This window comes from Manacus candei, unplaced genomic scaffold (assembly GCF_025592945.1).
Source record: "Manacus candei isolate 608988 ecotype Guabito, Panama unplaced genomic scaffold, ASM2559294v1 h1tg000049l, whole genome shotgun sequence".
NCBI classification, from domain to species: Eukaryota; Metazoa; Chordata; class Aves; order Passeriformes; family Pipridae; genus Manacus; species Manacus candei.
Window position 1 is genome coordinate 672,501 of NW_026138097.1, and position 20,421 is coordinate 692,921.

General features: G+C 40.4%; 1 protein-coding gene across 11 annotated transcripts in view; it reads right to left on the bottom strand.

Annotated features, from left to right (window-relative positions):
- HECW1 (HECT, C2 and WW domain containing E3 ubiquitin protein ligase 1) overlaps window positions 1-20,421 on the bottom strand; it is a 258,654-nt gene that overhangs the window by 59,815 nt on the left and 178,418 nt on the right. For 6 of the 11 annotated variants that reach the window (XR_007906638.1, XM_051799421.1, XM_051799422.1 and 3 more), the window contains 6 exons: window positions 17,456-17,598; window positions 15,337-15,437; window positions 12,681-14,048; window positions 9,228-9,329; window positions 5,479-5,511; window positions 3,801-3,951 (listed from right to left, as the gene is read on the bottom strand). Coding sequence is in view for 10 of the 11 variants with exons in the window: in XM_051799421.1 (XP_051655381.1) it covers window positions 3,801-3,951; window positions 5,479-5,511; window positions 9,228-9,329; window positions 12,681-14,048; window positions 15,337-15,437; window positions 17,456-17,598 (1,898 nt within the window). In the remaining variant the exon portion in view is untranslated. The remainder of the gene's footprint in view (window positions 1-3,800; window positions 3,952-5,478; window positions 5,512-9,227; window positions 9,330-12,680; window positions 14,049-15,336; window positions 15,438-17,455; window positions 17,599-20,421) is intronic. The other 5 variants (XM_051799419.1, XM_051799418.1, XM_051799424.1 and 2 more) reach the window with 3 other exon arrangements.

Genomic DNA, 20,421 nt, shown 5'->3' on the forward strand with positions numbered 1-20,421 from the left:
GATAGCATTGTCGTACGTATTTGAAGGGGATGGTTTTATTGACTGCATTTAATCTGATTCAGCATTGTTTGTCTTTCATTTTTCTGACTTGTACTCTTTTCTCTTTCCTCAACTCGAGTTCGGACTTGCATATTTTAACTACTTTTTCTCTCTTTATTCCAAATTTGAAGTTAGTTCCTCAAGGGGACACAGGATCATTAAAGACAAGTAGTTAGGATTTGGCTTTTTGATATCTCAAAAGACTTCATCTCCAGTAGCTCACTGCAACTTAATCCTAAGCAGAAGGCCTGGAGATAATTAAGAAAAACAATCAAAGTTTTAATAGATTTATGCCAAACTTTCACAATACTATGTGTCCCCCTACAGTACTCAAATTCATTTGAAGCTACATTTAGCGTATATTTTGATAGTTTAAGAAAACATTCATCTTTACAAGGAAATTCTGATAGCAGGTTTTGCTACAGCATGAATTTACTGCAGTTTTAAACCCCCTGTTTTAGAGCTACATTTTACAGTTTTATTCACTTGACTGCAGGCAATTGAATGAATGTTCCATTCCAGTACTGGAGGAGTTTTACAACACCCACACACAACAAAGGGAAAAGGGAAAAAGAAAGGGAAAAAAACCCCAAAACATCCCCCCCCACGTTCATATAATCAAGGCATATAAGCACACATATAGAAAAACCTTGTACCTTCGATTTAATTAGATGGTAGAAAATCCCTATTGGCAACCCTCAAAGAGTAACGCTAGCTGTATGCCAACAAAAGGCTGTGCCTTTCTTTTGGGTCTCAACACTATAAAATAACCTTGTATAAATACCAGAAAATGCCAAAGTAATTGGACAAAACATTGAAAGTGCAAAAGTTATGGGAATGCCTCTGGAAATTTCAGTAACTGTTCAAAGTGATTTGTCAGAGAAATGGAGATTAAGAAATACCATGCTGTGGCTGTCTTAACTATTGTGGTTGTAATTTCTTATGTTACTTATTATCTTTCAAACAAGTGCACAGACAAATCTAGACATAAATATGCTGCAAAATATCTTCTCAACATAGCTTGGACAACAAGGGCTGTTATCTGCTTTGCCAACAATTAAGTAAGTCAGGCAGTGCTGCAGAAAATGATCAAGAGCCTTTAAAATAAGAAATATGGACGTCTCTTTGGTGTTTGCCCAACACCTGGATTCCAGTTTTGCATTCCCTGTATCCTCAAGTGGCTAGTACAGCTAAAGGGAAGCTTGGAGCACAGAAGGAAAGCAGGACTAGGTTTAATCACAGCTACAGGTTTCTTTTTCAAGCTGAATTTCCAAAGCTTTGTGGTTTTGGCTGGGCTGGAAATACCAGGCTTCCTTGTAATATTTTGGTCTTTCCATTCCCTTCCACAAACGAAATCAGGAAGTCAAAGAGTAAGTAAATTGATTTAAAAAGAAAAGTCACCAAGTTTTTTCAAACTGCTGAGTGATTTTGAGTCCAAATTTTGTTTGAGGTTAGTGCAAAAGTTCAGGCTGCTGCTAATTCTGTCAGCAAGGTCTATGCTTGCTGTTGCCTCACCTAAAATGATTCTTTCATTTCAAAAACATTTCAAATTGTGAACTTTGAAATACATCAAAAGAGTATTTCTAAAATGAGTGCTCAAAACAAAGCCCAATCCTTCACAGTGTTGATAATAACTATTTATGAAAAGCAGCTTTCCTCACAGTCCTGAAAAGTGGAGACATGAAATATCTGAAATTAGATTTAGGACAACAATAATTAAAAAAATCCAGTCAGGCTGAAATTACAGAAACGAGTTGTCACTGGACAAACGCTCAAAGTATGAATCCCTTTTATTAGAATCATAGGAAATGTTCCAAACTTGGTAAAGATAGAAGACTTTCATATTCAGCTTCTTGAATCAACAGAGCTCCTTGGCAGACAGTAGAGAATCACCAGCTTTTTTTCCTTAGTCCCAAGAAGTCATGAGAGTTCATGTTTAATAAATGGCAAAGTGCTTAGTCTCCAATGGGACTTGGGTAAGGAGAGATATGCCACTGCTGAAACCCCTCCATACTTCTCCCTTTGTAACTGGATATATGAATACTAAAAACAGAGAGATCCGAAGAACATCAGCCTTATTAACTGTCAATTCCCAACACAAGCTAGTGATAATCAAATCATAACCAAGACAGGCAGACAGCCTACATGAAAACATGGCATAATATGAAAGAAGGAGGTCACAAAGGCAATGTCTATCCTTCGGTGTCTGCTGTGATAGCTGGTTCAATGATTAACCTGCATTAGCTAACATAAATCACTCTCACAAGCATTTATTCCTTCCATAGTTGTGATGTGCTTCCATGAGTTCAACCTCAAAAAAATTTTTTAAAAATCTGATATATGTTCACAACTTTTCTGCTTTCTGTGGCAGATAACTTGCTTAAGTGGCAGCCAAATAGTCTGAGCTTTGGCATGGCTCAAATCCCTCTTAAAGACCAATGCTAAATGGCAGAGAAGTCATGCAAATCCCATGAAAGAATCTACATAAAACATTCACTTTCTTTATAGAGTTTTGTTTTTTTCTACATTAACATGGTAGCTTGAGACTTCATGAGCAAAGCTATAATGAAAACAAATACTGCAGTTTCTCTCACTTCTGCAAGATATAACATAATCAAAGAAATGCTAATCAAAATTACAAATTCCAGTAAAAAAAAGATTAATTCTTTAAGAACGTGTTGATGGTGTCAATGTAAGTTGCAAAACAACCACTTTGGGAAGGCTGGTTTGCTCTCCATGAGTTATATTACCTTTCTAATTGTTGTCACTCAGGGCCCAGTTCTCCCAGACTGCCCCATTCAGGGCACAGTAGCTCCCAAACTATTCAAAGTACTCTGAAAGGAGCACTTTAAAATTCTGCACCCCTCTCTCAGTTGCAGATCTTTCTCTTAGCACAGAAAAAAATCAAAAAACTTTTGTGGCATTTTACATGCTATAATTAAAATATAATTTCAGTTTTGCCTGTCCTTTTCTAGAAATGGCATTATTACAGTAAGCAGGGAATAAAAAACAAACAAACAAACCAAAACCTTTTCTGAAGCAAAAAAAGGAAGATTTTTGACCAATTGTTTGTTTTTTCTTTGCCCTCTTAAATTCAGTCTAAAAAGCAAACATGAGAACAAAATGACAAAATCTATGTGTGGACTAGTCAAAAAAAGTGAAACTATAAGACACATTAAGAGATATTTCAACCAGCTCAGAACAAACTGACAGATTTACAGGGCCCAATGCAACGTTAAGCAGACCTGTCTACATCTAGAAATGCGCACGGTCCTATTAGAGCAGGGCTCTGCTCTGGGAAAGGAGACAGACCTTTCAGCAGGCCTTATTAGCTCGAGTAGAAATGCCACACTGATATGGCAGCAATTTCAGGAACAGCACAGTACGAGGTTCCGACCCATCGACACCCCTCCTACAGTTAAATAACAAAAGTGACTCCATCTTTTAGAAGACTCCTCCCTTCCCTTCTGGCAGTCATTTCAGGAAACTTCTCCAAAAAACCTCTTCTTGCTGTTTGAAACGTTTTGCAATATCATTCACTCAACAGCACTGCGCCTGTGGGCAAGTTTGCGTACCAGACACCCACAGCAGGCACACCTGCAGGCTGAAAGAGATCAGCAGCAGGGACAAGAATTTGGACAAGGAGGAAAGATAAATCCTTAGGGAGTCAAAGCGGTGCACTGGAGAAAGAAGGAAGCTACTGGGGCAGTGTGGAAAAAGGAGAGCACAGATCTCAAAGGAATTTAGGCGCTAATGCTCACCGCCGGTTCAGCTGCTCCATTTGCTGGATGGAGCCAGACCTGTGGATCCCATCCGGCGTCGCCGCGGCTGTGGGGCGCTGCCACGTGGTGGTTCGGTTGACATGATCAACGTAGAATACCCTCCCGTGGCTGTCTATCCGAGCTTCCCAATCTAGTGTGGGAAAAAAAGGAAGGGGTGATGCTGTCAGTGTGATGCCTTCCAGAAAACCTAAATGTGGGAGACACATACAGATACACACATGTGCACGGACTGGGTGTATACACACAGGAGACACCATATATATAGCCTACATGCGTGCAATATATATTATGTGTATACATTCAAAGTATACATTCAAGGTGCATATATACTATGTGCTTGTCTCTATATACATATATGCAGTATATGCATATACATAAACATTTCATACACAGCACACAGGTAGGCCATGGAATTCACTACCATAGCCCATGAAAAGCTAGTGACATAGTGGCTGCATTTTCAAAAGGGCTAGATAGTTTTTCAGTTGGTGATACTTGTTGGCTGGATTCACTGCAGGTCAGAGTAGCCACATAGAACTGACTCTTAGTAGAAAAAGATTACACCTGAGCTAATATGGCAAATCCCATGTTTTCTTTTTTTGTTATGTTTCAGAACAAACATGTTTCATTTTTCTCCTTTTTATTAAGTGGCTTTGAAGGACACCACAGAGCAATTAAAGGCTTCCCTGAAAGCTGATCACAAACTGATTGGACACAGAAATCTCTCTAAAGAGAGTATTGTAAATCTATTGCTCTGACAAATGCAAACTAGATTGAGAGTTTGCATCGTAATATTGAGCCTTCCATCATTATTGTTTCCTGATAATGTTTATGTTGTCCCATGACTGAAAACTAAAACCTGTTTGGTATATGATGGCTTGTGGAAAATGGTAATGATAAAAAAACTGTTTGAAACAGGAGAAATTCAGAAGTGAGTTAGCTAGCAAAGCCACATATCAAACTGGTCCGAATGTATGGAGAAGTGGAATAAATCAGGCTTGCTAGTTTCATATTGCTACATGACCCATCAGCTGACTACATATCTACGTAAATACATGCACATACCTTCTACGCAAATTTATATACAAACCTCACTCTCATTCACACACAAATGCACATATGGTGATTACCTTTGAGGGCAAACACTTCCCCATATTCCCACACTCTCACTATAATACCATCTTCCCTGATGAGTCCTATGGTTTTCTATGATCAAATTCAGGATCATCTAGATTTCATACTTTATGTATTTTATCTCCTACTCTCTAAGAGCAGGACTGAAGTTGTAATTCTCACTGTTGTATCTGGACCCCTATCCTTCATGACCAGTTCCCATCTCCTGAATGCTGGCTCTGGCTAAACCCACTTCCTATACCTGGTCCCAGAAAATTGTAGGCTGTCTCAAGTCTATGGCTGGCTGTCCCTGACAGGTGAATCCCACAAACCTTAAAAGATGGGCACTGAGAGTCCTTGGAGAAATTTTCTGTAAGACTCCAAGACAACAAGAGCCATATGCACATGCATTATTTCTTTCAAAGCTGACTGTAAGTACCACAGTCCTTGAAGATGCAAAACCTATAGTCACACCACGGGTATACATGCAGTGTCTCTCACTGTGAACATCACTATATAATTTGAGGAGAGGACTCTCTCTTACTCCACCAGGTAAAGTTTCCCAAGGATGTTGTAGCTGTTTCAAGAACAAGATCACAGCTTTGTGAAAACCATGTCTAAAACATAAGACAGTGAAAAAAAAGCACATCAAGTACAACATATGCATATTGAAGTAAGTCACACTGACACATAAGGCAGGTTGAAGGCCAGAGCCTTGCTAAGCATGCTGGCACGGGTGACAGGTGTACTGCTTTGGGTAGGGAATGGTCCTTCTGGAGCTACGCATTATCTGCAATATCCTTGAGGAAATAACCTTGGCCAGATCAAAGGTGAGACAATGTACCTTAACATCATGAGGATCTTAATTTTCCTTGCTGTTGTCTGGCAAAGGACTAATTCTAGCCCTCACCCCACACTATTGTTGTACCTCGTAAAAAGTTGAGAATAATGAAGACTGATGGATGATTAGAAGCTTGTAGGCAATGCTGTAGATCGACACTCTAGACAGCCTACAGAAGACATCACCTGGTCATAGTGGTCTGAAGCCTTGTGATGGACACTTAGCAAGAATACACAGTCAAACAAGGTTCTGTGATCCAGTCCTGTGCACTATCAGCTCTAGATTCTATCTCGCAGCATCTGTCTAATTAAATACAACTTAGAGTTCTAAGCTTCTAAGCATAATACTTGGAAACTTAGAAGTAAGGAAACTTGTCCAGAGCTTGGAGGTCACAGTGAAAACATCAGGTCAGGATCATGCAGACTGGATTATGACTTCAGGAAGGCTGTCTCTGTCAGATGTATCAGACATACAGCAAAAGTATGTACAACATGAGCCACACCTATAAGTGAGTGTTGCTTTATTCACTGCATTATGGGTAGATACACCTGAAACCATGGGCTGACACTGGCATTAGCCTGTTAAAACATTAGGAACTGTGTGCCTCATGTTCCTTGCGATAGCATTTCTAATCTGCTGAATAAATCTTCTTCTGGTCACCCAGGAAGGTTGTCAGAGGGTGTCAGGTACAACTTTTGTTGTACACAGGTGGCAGACGTACTTTCTACCTTCCCATACGACAACCTCTAAGTCACACAAGTCACTGAAGCTGCCTGCATATGATACCAGATTTGTGGACAGATGGATGGATACCTGCACAGTAAGACAAACAGGCTGACAGGTGAACTGACGGACAGAACTCTGCTTCTAAGCTGTGCTCAAGTCCCTTCATGCTAATTCACAGGCATAGGTGATCTAGGAAGCAGCCAGATTTCCTGAGGGTTTTTTGTTAAGTTTTTCAGGTAAAATACTACTACAAAGACTAACCTCCATCTAACCTTCACAGTAAGAGCAAGCTAGAGCACAGGCTGGGGACATGACAGTACTGGTTCTGTTCTCTGGTGATCCCCCTCCATCAGCCAAGTCATATTTCACAGCAGCTTTGATACTGCTCTGATTTATAACAGAAGACAACTTCTTCGGGCAAGAACATCAGGGCAAAGTAAGCACACTGCCTTTCCCTTTCCAAGCAGCCACGCCTTCAGCAAAGAGCAGCTCTGAACTGGGCACATGGGCACAACTTTGCTTCAGTTCTGTAGGGTTGCCATCAGTACTAGCAAAGACAGGCTTAATAAGGGGTGACTATTAATGTCGTTTTGAGGCCCCACAAACTCTGCAATTCTTCTGTTAATCTCACATCGACCTGAACATTCATACTGGTCATTATGAAATTCCTACATAAATAATGAATTTATTCTACTTTACTTTCCTAAATAAAACTATCTGAAATTAAATTTCCTCCCTGAGACCAACTGTTGTGGGTTTATGATGAAATCAAGCTATTCAGAAAACTGTTAAAAAGACAAAGAAGATTGTCCAGAAGAGTCTCCATGACCTAAATAAAATCAATAAATGATGAACCTGCAGCAAATTATCTTCACCTCTACTTATAGATGGAAGTTAGCACTGCATGTGCCAGGTTTGATCACATAACTCAGGTTTAAATGGTAAAGGTTCCTCCTTTCACATGATTGAAGAACTATTTATCTAGGATTAAGAGGTATTAAACACACTGAGATAGTGACACTGAATTCTAGAAAAAGAAAAAAATTCTAGATTAAGGCTATAGTTTTCATTTTGAAATTCCTGTAAAATTTCATGAAGAGTTTTTGGAAACTGGTTTTCTAAGTGATATTATTCAATTAAATTTTTTTTTTTTTTTTTTGCACAACATTAACTTAATATGGTTTATTTCTATTCAGATCAATATATTGAAGCCCACAGTGTCAGCCTTTATTGTAAAAATTATATTATATGCCAACGCTAAACCAAAATCCTCCAAAGGGATATCACTTCTGTATTTTATCATCACACATTGCATTTCATGTCCTTAAACCTTGTGGAAGCACTTGTGAAAATCGATGGTAGAAATACTTGCTTTTGAGGATAATTAAAAGAAAGAGGAAAAACATATTAAATCGATGATGGCAGAGTATGAAAGAGATTTACAGTATATTTTGTTTACCTGAGCTGGTGTCAGTGTCCTTTCATTAAGTCATCTAATGGAGAATGTGCCCTATTCACAAAGTGTTGTGGTAAGAGTGTGAGGAAGAGAAATATTTGCCTGTTACAGAGGTAAGCATTCCCATTTCATCATTCACTGGCAAGCCACAGTGGGACTCTAATAAGACTTCATTGGGTTAAAGGCATTTGAATCACTCATGCAACTGTGCAGCTGACGCCAGCATCAGGGCTATTTTCAGCTTAGGGAATACTGACAGCATGGTTGGCAAATGATGAATTATTTGTGAAGGGCACCACAGGCCAAATAAGTGTGTTTCCTTCTTGGGCTTTGAAGAAAATAGAGTGCTTTGTTTATATGCCTGGTTGTTTTTGTGAGGCACTACACATTTCAGGCTGTTAAATCCTGCGCTCAAGTTGAAAGGTGATCAGCAGCACGTTGCAGGGCATAGAGTGCGCTCTGCTGGGCACTGAACGCCAATGCAAAAAGCAGGGTAATCCTCCAGGAATACCCAAGGGAAAGGCTACAAAGACAAGTAAAAACACCTCCAGCAGTTGCTTCCGTGGTAAAAATCCCGTATTACCAGGTTACTAATCAATCATGCTACTTAAGACTGTAATTTTTATTCAATGCAAGCGTAGAATTCACTACAGTTCATAATGAACATAAAAATCACTTATAATCAAATCCAAAGACAGTAGAAGACCACTCTACATAAGCTGTCTTTTCCCATCTTCTGCTGGTTTTGTTCAGATTTCGACCTGTCTGTCCCAGGAGCATCCTGACCACGAAAGGGTTCCTGCTGGACCTGCTTACAGACCTGACAGATCACAGGGACTGCCATCCCAAACCATCTTTGAAATTGGTTATGGAAAAGCTGGAGACAAACATTATAGAAAAACCAGAGTACTCTGCTGAAACACCACCCAGAAAGCTCTATATTAAGGCTTCCAGAACACCTGACAGATACCCAGTCATTCGAGCCTAAACACACTGACTGGAAACAGGGAAATACTATTATTTCCATTTCATCATGGTTAAGGAAGAAGACAGACCAAGGCAGACGGAGGTTATGGAGCTTGTTCAAAATAACATGACAACACTTGAAGTCAGGATCCAATAAGGGAAACAAATGGGTATATTGCTTGGGTTCTGTTGACTGTATATACAGAACAGACAGGGTTCATTAGAAAGACATACTGACCTCTACACTGTTTGAGTTAACAGGAAAAGCTGAAAAAATGCAATAAAATAAAAAACTAAAGCTTACTTGGTGGAAGAGGCTCATCGATAGTTGGGTAGTGATGATGGTCAGGCCTCAGAGAAGGAAGCTGGCTGACTGGCTGAGAATTATGGAGTAAAGGACAATCACCTACGGACAAGATATTCAAGACATTGACAGTCATTCACTGTTTTTACAATGTGGTTCAAAAAATGTGCTACTGTAAAACAAGTGACTATTTTACAAAGAGGTTAACCTGGTGTACTAGCATCTCCGGGCATTCCTATTTTCAGGTCCTATTTTAATAACAACTCATATTGTAAAGAAGTATTACAGTAATGCAGTCAAATCAATGCAAAACTATTATGGGCCAGATTCTGGACTCATAAGCACACAAGTGTAAGCGAGAGAAGAATCAGGCTTGATCTCTGAGAAACACTGTTCACATACAACCAAACTCAAGCTGTTGCAGAAATTGGCAGGAACATGCAAAATCCTGATTCCAACTTTTAAATTATCCCACCACTGGAATAAGAGGCTAAAAGCTGCCTTGGATCTTTCTCTGCTTTTCCAAAGGACCAGTGGCTGCCTATGTGTACCAGAATGACAGGATTTTGCAGTCCCTGCAAAGCAGATCATCCCGTTTTAGAGGTATTTTTCAAAATTCAGAGTCCATCTTTCGTGGAAGGAGGAGAATGAGAGAAGGATCAGAAACAGATAGGAGACAGGCGGTAGAAGAGAAGGAAAAAAGATAGTGAGAAATAGTCAGGATCTGAGATAAGGAAGGAAGACCTGAGATAGAGAAGAGAGAAAGAAGAAGAAGAAAAGGAGTCACACAGTAGACAGTGCAGAGGAAGTTTTTAAACACTAATATTGTATACACGTCCATATATAGAATCATAGAATGGTTTGGGTTGGAAGGGACCTTAAGATCATCTAGTTCCAACTCTCCTGCCATATCTAAATATGAAACAAATGAAACCTAAGTAAATGTCCAAACTGACATTCGGTTGAAAGGAACAAGTTACTTAAGATCCAGTCAATGTTTAAAAAATCCTTTAAGAAACTAAGAAGTTACAGTAGGGATGAACAAGCATTCCTCATCTTAGACTTAACTGTGAGAATAAGGAACCTGCTCACTAAAACTTCAAAGGTTCCAGAATAAAGATTCCTTCTTGGTCTGTCCTTAAAATCTTAGAAACCGGGACTATTTATCCTACTAAGGGACATATTTTCATATTGTGTGGTAACAGTTTTTCACTATAACCTCCAGCTCCAGATAGGCTTGTTAATACAGATACAATCTGAATTGCGTAAGTATAATATTTACATGCATCAGAAAGATGCATAGAAAAAAATATGAATAGTTCTGGGGATGTTGGAATGCAAAGCCAAACTCATTGTGCGGTAGCTGGTTTATCTGTCTGTAATGTCAGAATCTTAACAACCTAAGAACGAACATTTTATATAAAAACCCCAAACATATAGTTATCAAATGTAAAAAAATTACCAAAAAATATAAAACATGGGGTTTTTTTTTTTGTTTTTAAACAACCAACAGCTAGAAGGCAGAAGCCAATTTTGTATAAAACTGTAAAAAAATCTCACACCATCCAGAAGTGAGAAAAATTGCTTAGACAAAAATACTCCCTCTTCTAGGTGCTCTGATGATACCGTATGGTCTGTTAAATGTCTTCATCGAACCACTTGTGTATAGGCGTATCTCACAGATGTATCTGCTGCATGTTTTGAACAGACGGCAGATTATGTAAGTTTATTACTCAATGCTGAAAGTCCATCTCCCATAGTCTTAAAAACTGTGCTGTTACTACAGGTGTTGTAGCACTGACTACCACATCACCCATCTATGTTTCTTTACTTACCTCACCGAAATTGACTCTCCCCTAGTCAAGATAGTTACGCCAAGCCAGCGGAAGCATAGTAGTAGTATCGGTCACCTGGAGTGGACGGAGGTGACCACATCTACTGTATTTGTAACAGCTGCCAAGTCATGAAGCAACATGCACATTTACTGAAGCACCCCTGGTGACACCAAGAAAGTGCTAAGAGATGGGCTTGCCCTTAGCTAACCAAGGCAAAGCCACTGTGAACACTGCAGTGCCCTTTATATAGGCTCAAGTCTTGGTCTTGTACTGAATCCATATGCACAAGACACCCTCTCCCACCACATCCCCTATCAAAAGCACACACAGTCCAAAATAACCACCAAATCTGTAGGTATGGTCTCACACATACTCATGCTCATGCCCACTTAGGTATGAGCATTTCCACATAAATGCTGTCCACAAGCAAAGCCTCTCGCCTGCAAGGAAGGAAACTTGGTTTCTATGCCTGTGTATGTCTGAAAATTTAATTCTTTGGGCTAGATTCTGCTTTACAGTCTGAATAACTCCCTAGTCCCAGCTGTCTACAAAGTCTTTACACAGGCCTGTGTGTAAGGTCACCCTTACACCTTTTATCTGCATGGGTTGGGTCTGTGGCAGTGGAAGGTGGGAGTAAGTAAACTGGGAATGGAGAAGGAAAATGTAGAAGGATGCTTTAGTTGGGGTTTCCCAGTGATGCCCAAATAGGATATGCTTTTGCTGCCATTTTAATTTGGTGTCACTTACAGAAGGAGACAGATGACTCAGAATTTGGGAATGCAAAGACTACCCCTTGACCTTGTTGCATACTCCTTAGCTGCAGTTGAGTCCTTTACTTCTAGAGCTGGAGAAAAACGATACGCTAGCTGAAGAAAAAATGAGTGATCAACCCCCTCTCTTTATGTAACTGCATACAACACAAAATGAGTTACCAAAGGGAGGGATTTAATCTAACTGTTTGGGGAATTGGGAAAAACAGTACCTAAATTGCAAAGACAAAAAAAAGTACATTTTAAAGTATATTCTATCTCTAGGGTAGGATAAGGAGATGAGAATTTTATTCAAGATAGTTAAATTTCCAAAGTGACTAAGAAAAAATATAAATCTCTGTTGAGTTGCCCTATGATCTGTGACATCTGAGGTACATTTTTTTGATACTTGGGGAATTACAACAAATATACAGAAACTGGCCCTTTATCTGGTTCAAATCAGCATATTTGCCCTTTGACAAGCACAAGCTGGTCCTTTCACTAACTATCAGAGGCATGGCAGCGCATCAGATGTGTGAAATGGAACAATCCCAGGAAAAAAGGAATGAGTAGGTGGATGTGATAATGCTGATTTGCCACATAACTAGAGTAGCTAATCTTGATTTTATAATGATGCACGTATATCTACAGGAATCCATACAGACAGATCTCCACCTGATTTATTTGGTTTTGCTGGGATTTTTAAGGAAAGGCTCAATTATCCAACCCTCCCTGATATCTGGCCCAGCTCACAGCCACCAAATTGGTAAGAACTAAACTATGAGCTATCTGAAACCTCGACTATCTGATGCCTTCCGTGACATCTAGATAACCAGGGTTGCTCAGCGCATCAATTCTTGGGATCTAACCTTCTCTTCTGCTGCTTGGACCTGCTATTGGGGTGTCTAGACCCTCTGTGGCTCTTTGTGGATTCCCAGCATGAGCTACTAGTTCATCTGGCCACTGGGAGGAGCCATCCACTTGCTCCCTGTCCAGCTCAGGGCTCTGCACTGAATCTGGCACTGACTCAAAAGCACTGTTCTCCTCCTCATCATCATCCTGTGAGGAAAAGACTGTGCTCTCAGAAATCTTTGCGCTGTCGACGGAGGAGAAGCGAGTATGGCTGGAGAAGCGATTGTTACTGTCATAACACGAGGTGCTGTAGCAAGAAGTGCTGTAGCAGGAAGTGCTGTAGCAGGAAGTGCTGTAGCAAGAGGGGCTGTAGCAAGAGGTGTCGCAGGTTTCGCACTCATTGTCACCATTGGGCCTGGAGCTTGACTCGCTCTCGCTTCCTGTCCTGAGGGGCTCCCCATCCAACAGCCCATCATTTAAGTCGGAGAGTTGCTCATCCAAGGTCTCAGGAGGCACTGTTCTCTGGCTGAAGTTCTCTTCAGCCTCATTTTCCAGAGGAGGCTCTGCTGCCACGGTCTCACTCTCACTGACCACTTCCTTATCCAACACCTCCTTGACCGTAGATTCCTCATCGTTCTCCCCGCCATTGCCACCATCTTGTTCTTCTTCCCCATCACTGCTCATCTGTGCTGAGGGCAGGCTGTGGAGTAGGTTGTGGATCCGTATGTAGTGTGTGCGAGGGGTCTCTGGCTCACCGCAGGCTGAAGCTATGACCGTCTCAAGTTCAGACACAGGCAGGGAGCACGGCCTGTTTTTCCTCTTCGCTGTGGTCCTCAGTTGTAGCTTGTTGTCTTCCTCCTCCTGGGCTGAAGCCCCTTCATCTTCTTCCTGACTCTTCTCTAAGTCCTTGCCAGCATGCACATCTGCACTCACCTCATCAATATCTAATGTTTCTATGCTGGTCACTCCACCATCTCCCTGAATACCAGAATTGACTTTGTTATTTTCCCTAACTTCAGTCTCAGGAGGAGACATGCAAGCCATCAGAGTCGACTGCTCTGTGAGGTCCGTAGCACTCAAAGAAGAAAGTATTTCTCCTGGGATGGATTCCAAGGGCTCAGGAACTGGCACCGCATCAACCTCCCCATCTCCTGCTAGCTCTTCATTTAAGCTGTTCTGGTTGACTTCCCCAGGTGGTTTGACAGCCCCTGGGCTATCGACACTGTTCACACTGTATCCATTTAGCTGTTCTGGAGCTGCACTTTCTGAGGTCACTGTGTTGATGCATGGAGGCTCACCGAGGCTTTCCTCTGTGGGATTGTTCACAGGGCTTTCCTGGAGGTCAGCTGGCTCAGGATCTGCACTAATGGAGACCTCTTCATCATCTGCATGAGACAGTAAAAGAAATTAATTACGTCTTTCTTTAATAAGAAGCACTGACTGAACCAGAGGTTGGCTGGGGGGGCACAAGCATCCACAGCTATCTGAGAAAATTAAAAGCATAAATTACAGTGTGAAATGCGTGGGCAGCTGAACAACTATCAAGAAGTGTTGATTTTTTTTGCTAAGCAGTCTTTGTACAGTGGATTTAATCACAGGCTTACTCATGGTGGTGATTTGTATGCAGCACTCTGCCTCCTTGCAGCATAACCTGAAGGTAACACCTTCTTGAAACTCCTCTTTGAGCCAAACTGGCATTGGAGGGAACATCATGGGAATGACAAGGAAGTCTTCCCCGAGACTTTAATGACATTCTTCTTTTCATGTTGAAGCTGGCAAGACTCCACAACAGAGAATGTAAAAAACTGTTTTTCACACCCCTTTGGCGAAAACTTTCCCCAAAATATCCTTTGATGTGATCCTCATCTGTACCACCTCCTTCCAGGCACCAAACAACCTGAGCTATTTTACGCCATCTAAATAGTCAAAAGACAGAAATCCGGGTTTTGCATCAAGGGGAAAGTAATGATATCCAGCCACCAATGCAGCTGCTGTTAGCTTGACAAAGTGTACCAGAGAGAGCAGAGAGTCCCTCAGGCAGAGAGTCCCTGAGAAATGCTATTGAGACTGTGACATGGAAACCAAGGTTACACCTTACACCACCATGACAGTTACTTCTGTATAATTACAAGAGAATGTGAACCAAAACCAAACCATAAAAAGGAGGGAAGGACTGGAACACTGCATTATTTTTTGTTTTATTTTTACTTTTTCATTAAAAATAATCAAAATGAAAAAAATTTCTAATTATCTCTACTATTACATTGTCCATTTTAACTTATGAAGTGCTCAAATGCAGTGACCCTACAAACAATGGCCCATGTAGCACTTCACTAGGGCAAATGATAGAGAAGCAGGTCAGACTTTAGTTTTCTGTCCAGTGATGTGGCAGAGTATTTGAAGCAGCCAAGAACAAGGGAATATGAGATACCAGTACCTCTAAGCTAAGGGGAAACAGTGAAGAAATTGTGACTCACAATGCGTCCTGTGACAGGGGACTTTATTCATTTCCCTTTGCTCATGACTGTACCTTAAGTCCTAGAGCATCCAGGAATAAATTCAGATTTCTGAAGAGAAAGAATGGAAAAAAAAAAAGAAAACAACAAAAAAAAACCCCACCACCACCACCAAAAAATCAAAACAAAAAAGAGATGGGTTAAGACTGAGAGTTACCTGGATGGATGGAAGAAGTTATTTCAAATCGGAACTGCAGCTGGCCACTGACATGATCTGTAGGAAGCCTGCGACCCAGAGTGTAGCTTACAACTCTGTCCCTGAAAGAAAACAAATATTGTCACAATAGACTATAACCTACCCAATGTCTACTGTGCATAGATAAATCTGCTGTGTTCTACAAAAATACATAATCAAGTACATAAAGGCTATTTATCCCAGCCATGAGGGCATGTTGACTTGCATACGAGAGAACGAATGGCAGAGAAGGAGAGGACAATGTCTTCAATTACAATGGAACAGCTGAGTAAGTGAATAAGACAGGCTGCTGGGATACACAAGCACATATGTATAAATATAGAGAGAATGGTGGGAATGAAACTTCTGCAGTATGGATATGAAAATATCAACATGGGAAGCAAACAACTCCCACTTCAGCTATTGTAACAAGACTTTGCTTTTCTGCAGATCTGACCATATCTACCCTTTTGTAGAACCTCACATTTCTGTATTTTCTTCCGCTCACCATGTGCATAAAATGAATCTTTCCTGTTCTTGTCTACGAAATCCTGTGCAGGCCATTCCCCGCTTACCACCTTCTCTCTTCAAACTGGCTGAATGACTGCTCTTAATCTCTTTCCACCCCTCTTACCTCTATGAAGCTGAAATATCAGGAGAACACCTTCCTGACAAGGTTGATCAATGACTCCATTCTGTCCTTGTGCAGGTCCCTCCCTTTGCCACACTTCATCCACCCCTCAGAACAGAACGAAACTATAGAAGAGATTAACTTCCCAGCTGCCCACAATGCGGCTGAATCAATCTTTGCAAAGCATTTTTTGAGTGTAACGGGTTCACTAAATAGTAATATTTATACATCTTTTGAAGAAACATAGTTCACTTCCAGTTGTGCCAAATATATTTGCTAGGATAGCTTCACATGCATCAGAAACTCATATAAATGAGACGATCTCAAGATTTGTGTATGACCTCTCTGAATTAGTGTGAATACTCATTGAGCTTGCCTGAGATTTAAATGCCAATAGGGTATTAAAACTAAGCCATATCTAGTGTGCAGGTTGGAGGCACTGCTCTTGGCAAAGTACATCCTTAGATAGACAGTGTTTACCATAAGGAAGTCAAATAGGAAGCTATAACCAGAAGATGATAAGAAATCTTCTCATATAGCGGAAAGCCAATGATACCAGTTACAGTGTTCTAACTTCCCCAAGCTGTTCTTTTCCATCTGGTTTCTAAATAGCTACTCTATCTTCCCTACTTGAGAAAAAAGGAGGTAGCTTAGTCCCTTCTGGTAGATTCAGCTGTCAATATCACAGCCAGTTTCTGAACCAGCTGTTGAAAAACACTTCCAACAAGCTCATCTTCCTGCTGTTCTGCTGAATTAAGATACAATTTTCAGAAATACCTTTGTGGAAACTGCATTGTTCCTGCTTTCCTTAGGAGATGACTCTTTTTCTCCCCTGCTCTTCAAGGTCTGAAGGTTACAGGCTTAGAGCCAACTTTTTGGCTTTGTCTGAATACTATCCATCTTTCTCAAATTGGTTTGTGTTATTTTGGCAGCATATACTTTCTCAGGACTTTCATGCAATGGGGAAGCAGGGCAGGACTTGTGAGCTCAAGGTTGTTCCTTGGCAGCAGGGTAGGGTCAGGAAGCTTTAGTTACAACATGCCACATATATTTTTTTATAATATTTCAGCTCTCCAGAAATTAAAGGGAGGAGAACCAGATCTGGTATGATTTTAGCCCATAGGTAATTTCCTGAAATATGAAAACAGCCTGCTGACAACATTCAAAGAATATTCAAATTGAAAATATTGCACTCTCCAGATTCGCAGCCATGATACGTAAGAAAGTCTTCTTTCCTAAATGCCAGCTCTCATTTCTCAAAATGCCATGCACAGAGTTATAGAGGGAATTCTTTGTCTGGCCCATAGTCCTATAAATTCTAATTAAGACCAACACCATGTATCAGACAACTGTCAGTTTAATAACTTCCCCTCAACATCGTTGTATCACAATAATGATACATCACCAGGGATTTCAAAACAGCAACACACTCGCTGAAAAACAGAAAGCAGCAAAAGCAGCAAAATTTACCCTATGGCATGTCTTTCCAAGAGGCGTTGAACCGGCATAGAAAGTTTTCCCAGAAAACGTTTGATGATCGGTCGGCTCTTTGCAAATTTGTCTTTAACTTCTATTTCCAGGACGTCCGTGGGCAGGGAGACAAAGCTGAATTGCTGCAATAAAGGAAGAGCACAGAACATTTAGCTGGAAGCTGGGCCACAACAACACACAGCACTTCAGCTGTGAGGCACACCTTGGCAATTGAGAAGCAAAGGCCTAGTGAGGCGAAGGATACATGATCACTGTTCTCAGATACACTGTTTTGAAAACTCTCCTTTTCTCGTTCATCTGTGCCCCAACTCAAAAAAGAAAAACTCTGAAAACACTGTTTATCTGGATCAATCTCCTAATCTGGGTCACACCACAGTCCCACACAGCTAAAGCCAAAGGTAAGCCATGGTATAGGCTACTGTCACAAATGATACCGGGGAAAATAGGAAAGGCAACACCTAAAACTACTCATCACCAAGTGCATTGAAACATGTGAAAGTTGTCTCAGCCAATCTGCTTACAAGAACAGCTATGTTTATTTGTAAGTAACATTTCAATAAGCTTCTAGAGACTGTGTGCATGCAAAACTAGGGTAGGAACAAGAAGAATGATATTTTAGGTTGTAAGAACAAGGAAGTCCATGCATACAGCTTTCAAACACGGGAGCATTAGGGCACCTGGAGATGCCAAGATCTCCTCACAAGGAAAGCAAATCTCAATTTAAAAGTAATAGTGAAAAGCAAATATATTAGATAACTTGGCCTTGCTTTCTCCTAGACCGATTAAATTCAGTACAGGCTTAGAGCTGGTGACACAGGTCACAATAATTTTTCCAAACATCTGCTACCACTAGAATATCATCAATCAAAAAAGCACATCTGTGCTGTGGTGCACAATTGTAGGAAAACGGACAAAGTGCTGTTCACCTAACTGAGAGGTCAGTATTGAACTGGAAGACAACTACTGTGGTAAGTGAATATTAAGATGGATGGAAAGATTTTTCTAGCTTTCCCACCACTAAAACCAATCTTTACAACAGAATCATGCTCTGGGTTATCAAGGCCTGGAGTTAAGTCCTAAATTGCTTGCTCTATTGAATCATGATCTAATTCAGAAATGCTTAGTTCAAACAGCTTCAAGTGAAATCAACATGACTGGGATACTCTATTAATCAGGCCCTGCAAAACCAAAAATAATCAGAGAAATACAATTCAAACAGGAGCTAGTGTTATTTTCTTCTTGTTTTCTTGTACATCTTTGCAACAGGAAGATAAACACACCAAAGGGGAGAACATTAATTTGCCACGTATATTGAAAGTTGCCTTAAAAAATAAGTTGTATTACCATTACTGTTTCACCTACTTAAAACCTTGGGTAACAGCCACTTCATGACATTTATAAGAAAAGCAGAAGAAGGGAAGTAATGTTTAACTGAATGAGGTTATTGTAACGTACAGCCATTTACCACTTAATGAATTCTCCATTATTTGCTGTTGACTACTATATTGTAAAATATCTCTGTGGGGTAGAGCATGCATACACACAAGTAAAGACTGAACTGCCCATAAGTGAAAAGTAAAACATAGGTTAATGATCTGAATGTTAAAAATATATTGTCTTCTGGTGCAACTCTGAAGCAAATCTGAATCTGCATGGATATTTATTTTCATAACATCAGGTGGAACCAACCCTGGCAGCTTCTTCCTTGCACATTTTCCAGACACCTAAGCAGAGAGTATGGATCCAGGGAGTAAGGTGTATTGGAACCAGCCAAAGAAAATGTCCCTTTTCCCTTGAACGGCTGTGCCTCAAAGACATATAAACATCAGAATATTCTACACAAATTGTAAAATTGTGTTCTGATTTCATCACCTGCCAACACGTTGCATTTTGGGATACAAGAGACTGCCCTGAGACCAACCCCTGGTCCATGATCACAGTTTCCAAATGTTTCTTCTAGGAGAATGTTCTGATGCATAAAACTATCTGCATTTTGGAAACACAGTTAAGCTTTTAAGACCAGAAGTGTCCTGTGGCAGAGCTCAAAGGCTTTGCCATTTGGAAACAAGTACAGTTTGAGATAAAAAGCGAACTCACTGAAATGGGCTTGGACACAGCTTGTAAACCAATGCTAATTTTACATAATTCAGTGTTCCATTATCTAAGCACTTGCTCCTCCTGTTTCTCTCATCTAGTTTAATTCTTAGTGGGCAAGATTTTTCTAAGGCAATCTCTGCCTGTGGATGCCTCAGGCTCATGCCATACACACTAAAAAGCCCAAAGGAATCCTTGTTTGCAGAACAAATGGACCTCTGGCCCTCTGAAAAAATGGATCCCAGCAAAACACCTAGGTTTGAGAACTCAAAGACTTTCAAATGCATACTCAAAAATCATGAATCACTTTTGGAAACATGTTGTTTCTCATGATATTTAAAGATGGGGATGTTGTCTTTGGATGTAGAAGCAAATCATCATCAAATCCTAATTTCCCTCTCTTCCTTCACCATCTTTTCTGACAAGTGCCAGGCCACAAAACCTAGCCACAAAACATTGGCTACATTTACACTGTTCAATGCCTTGGCTTTTGCTATCTTATCTATCTGGAAGGGAAAAGATTCTGTGTTTCATGGTCATATCCAACATAACTGACATTAAGTACTAATGTATTACTGCGAGAATAGATTAAATTCTTTCCTTGCCTAATATTTGCTAATATTTACTAATTGTCACACAGCAACAGCCAGTTTGTGGAAACGACAGCATAAGCTTCATATCTGAGTTTTAAAAAAACCAGACCAAAAGTCCCAAACAAAACAAAAAATCCCATCCAAACCTTAACCAACCAATCAAACAAACAAACCCCCACTGATTATAAATTTTGCAGTACCCATGGGTTCACACTCAGGGATGTTGTGATTAATAATTCATGCCATGGAGGGGCAAGA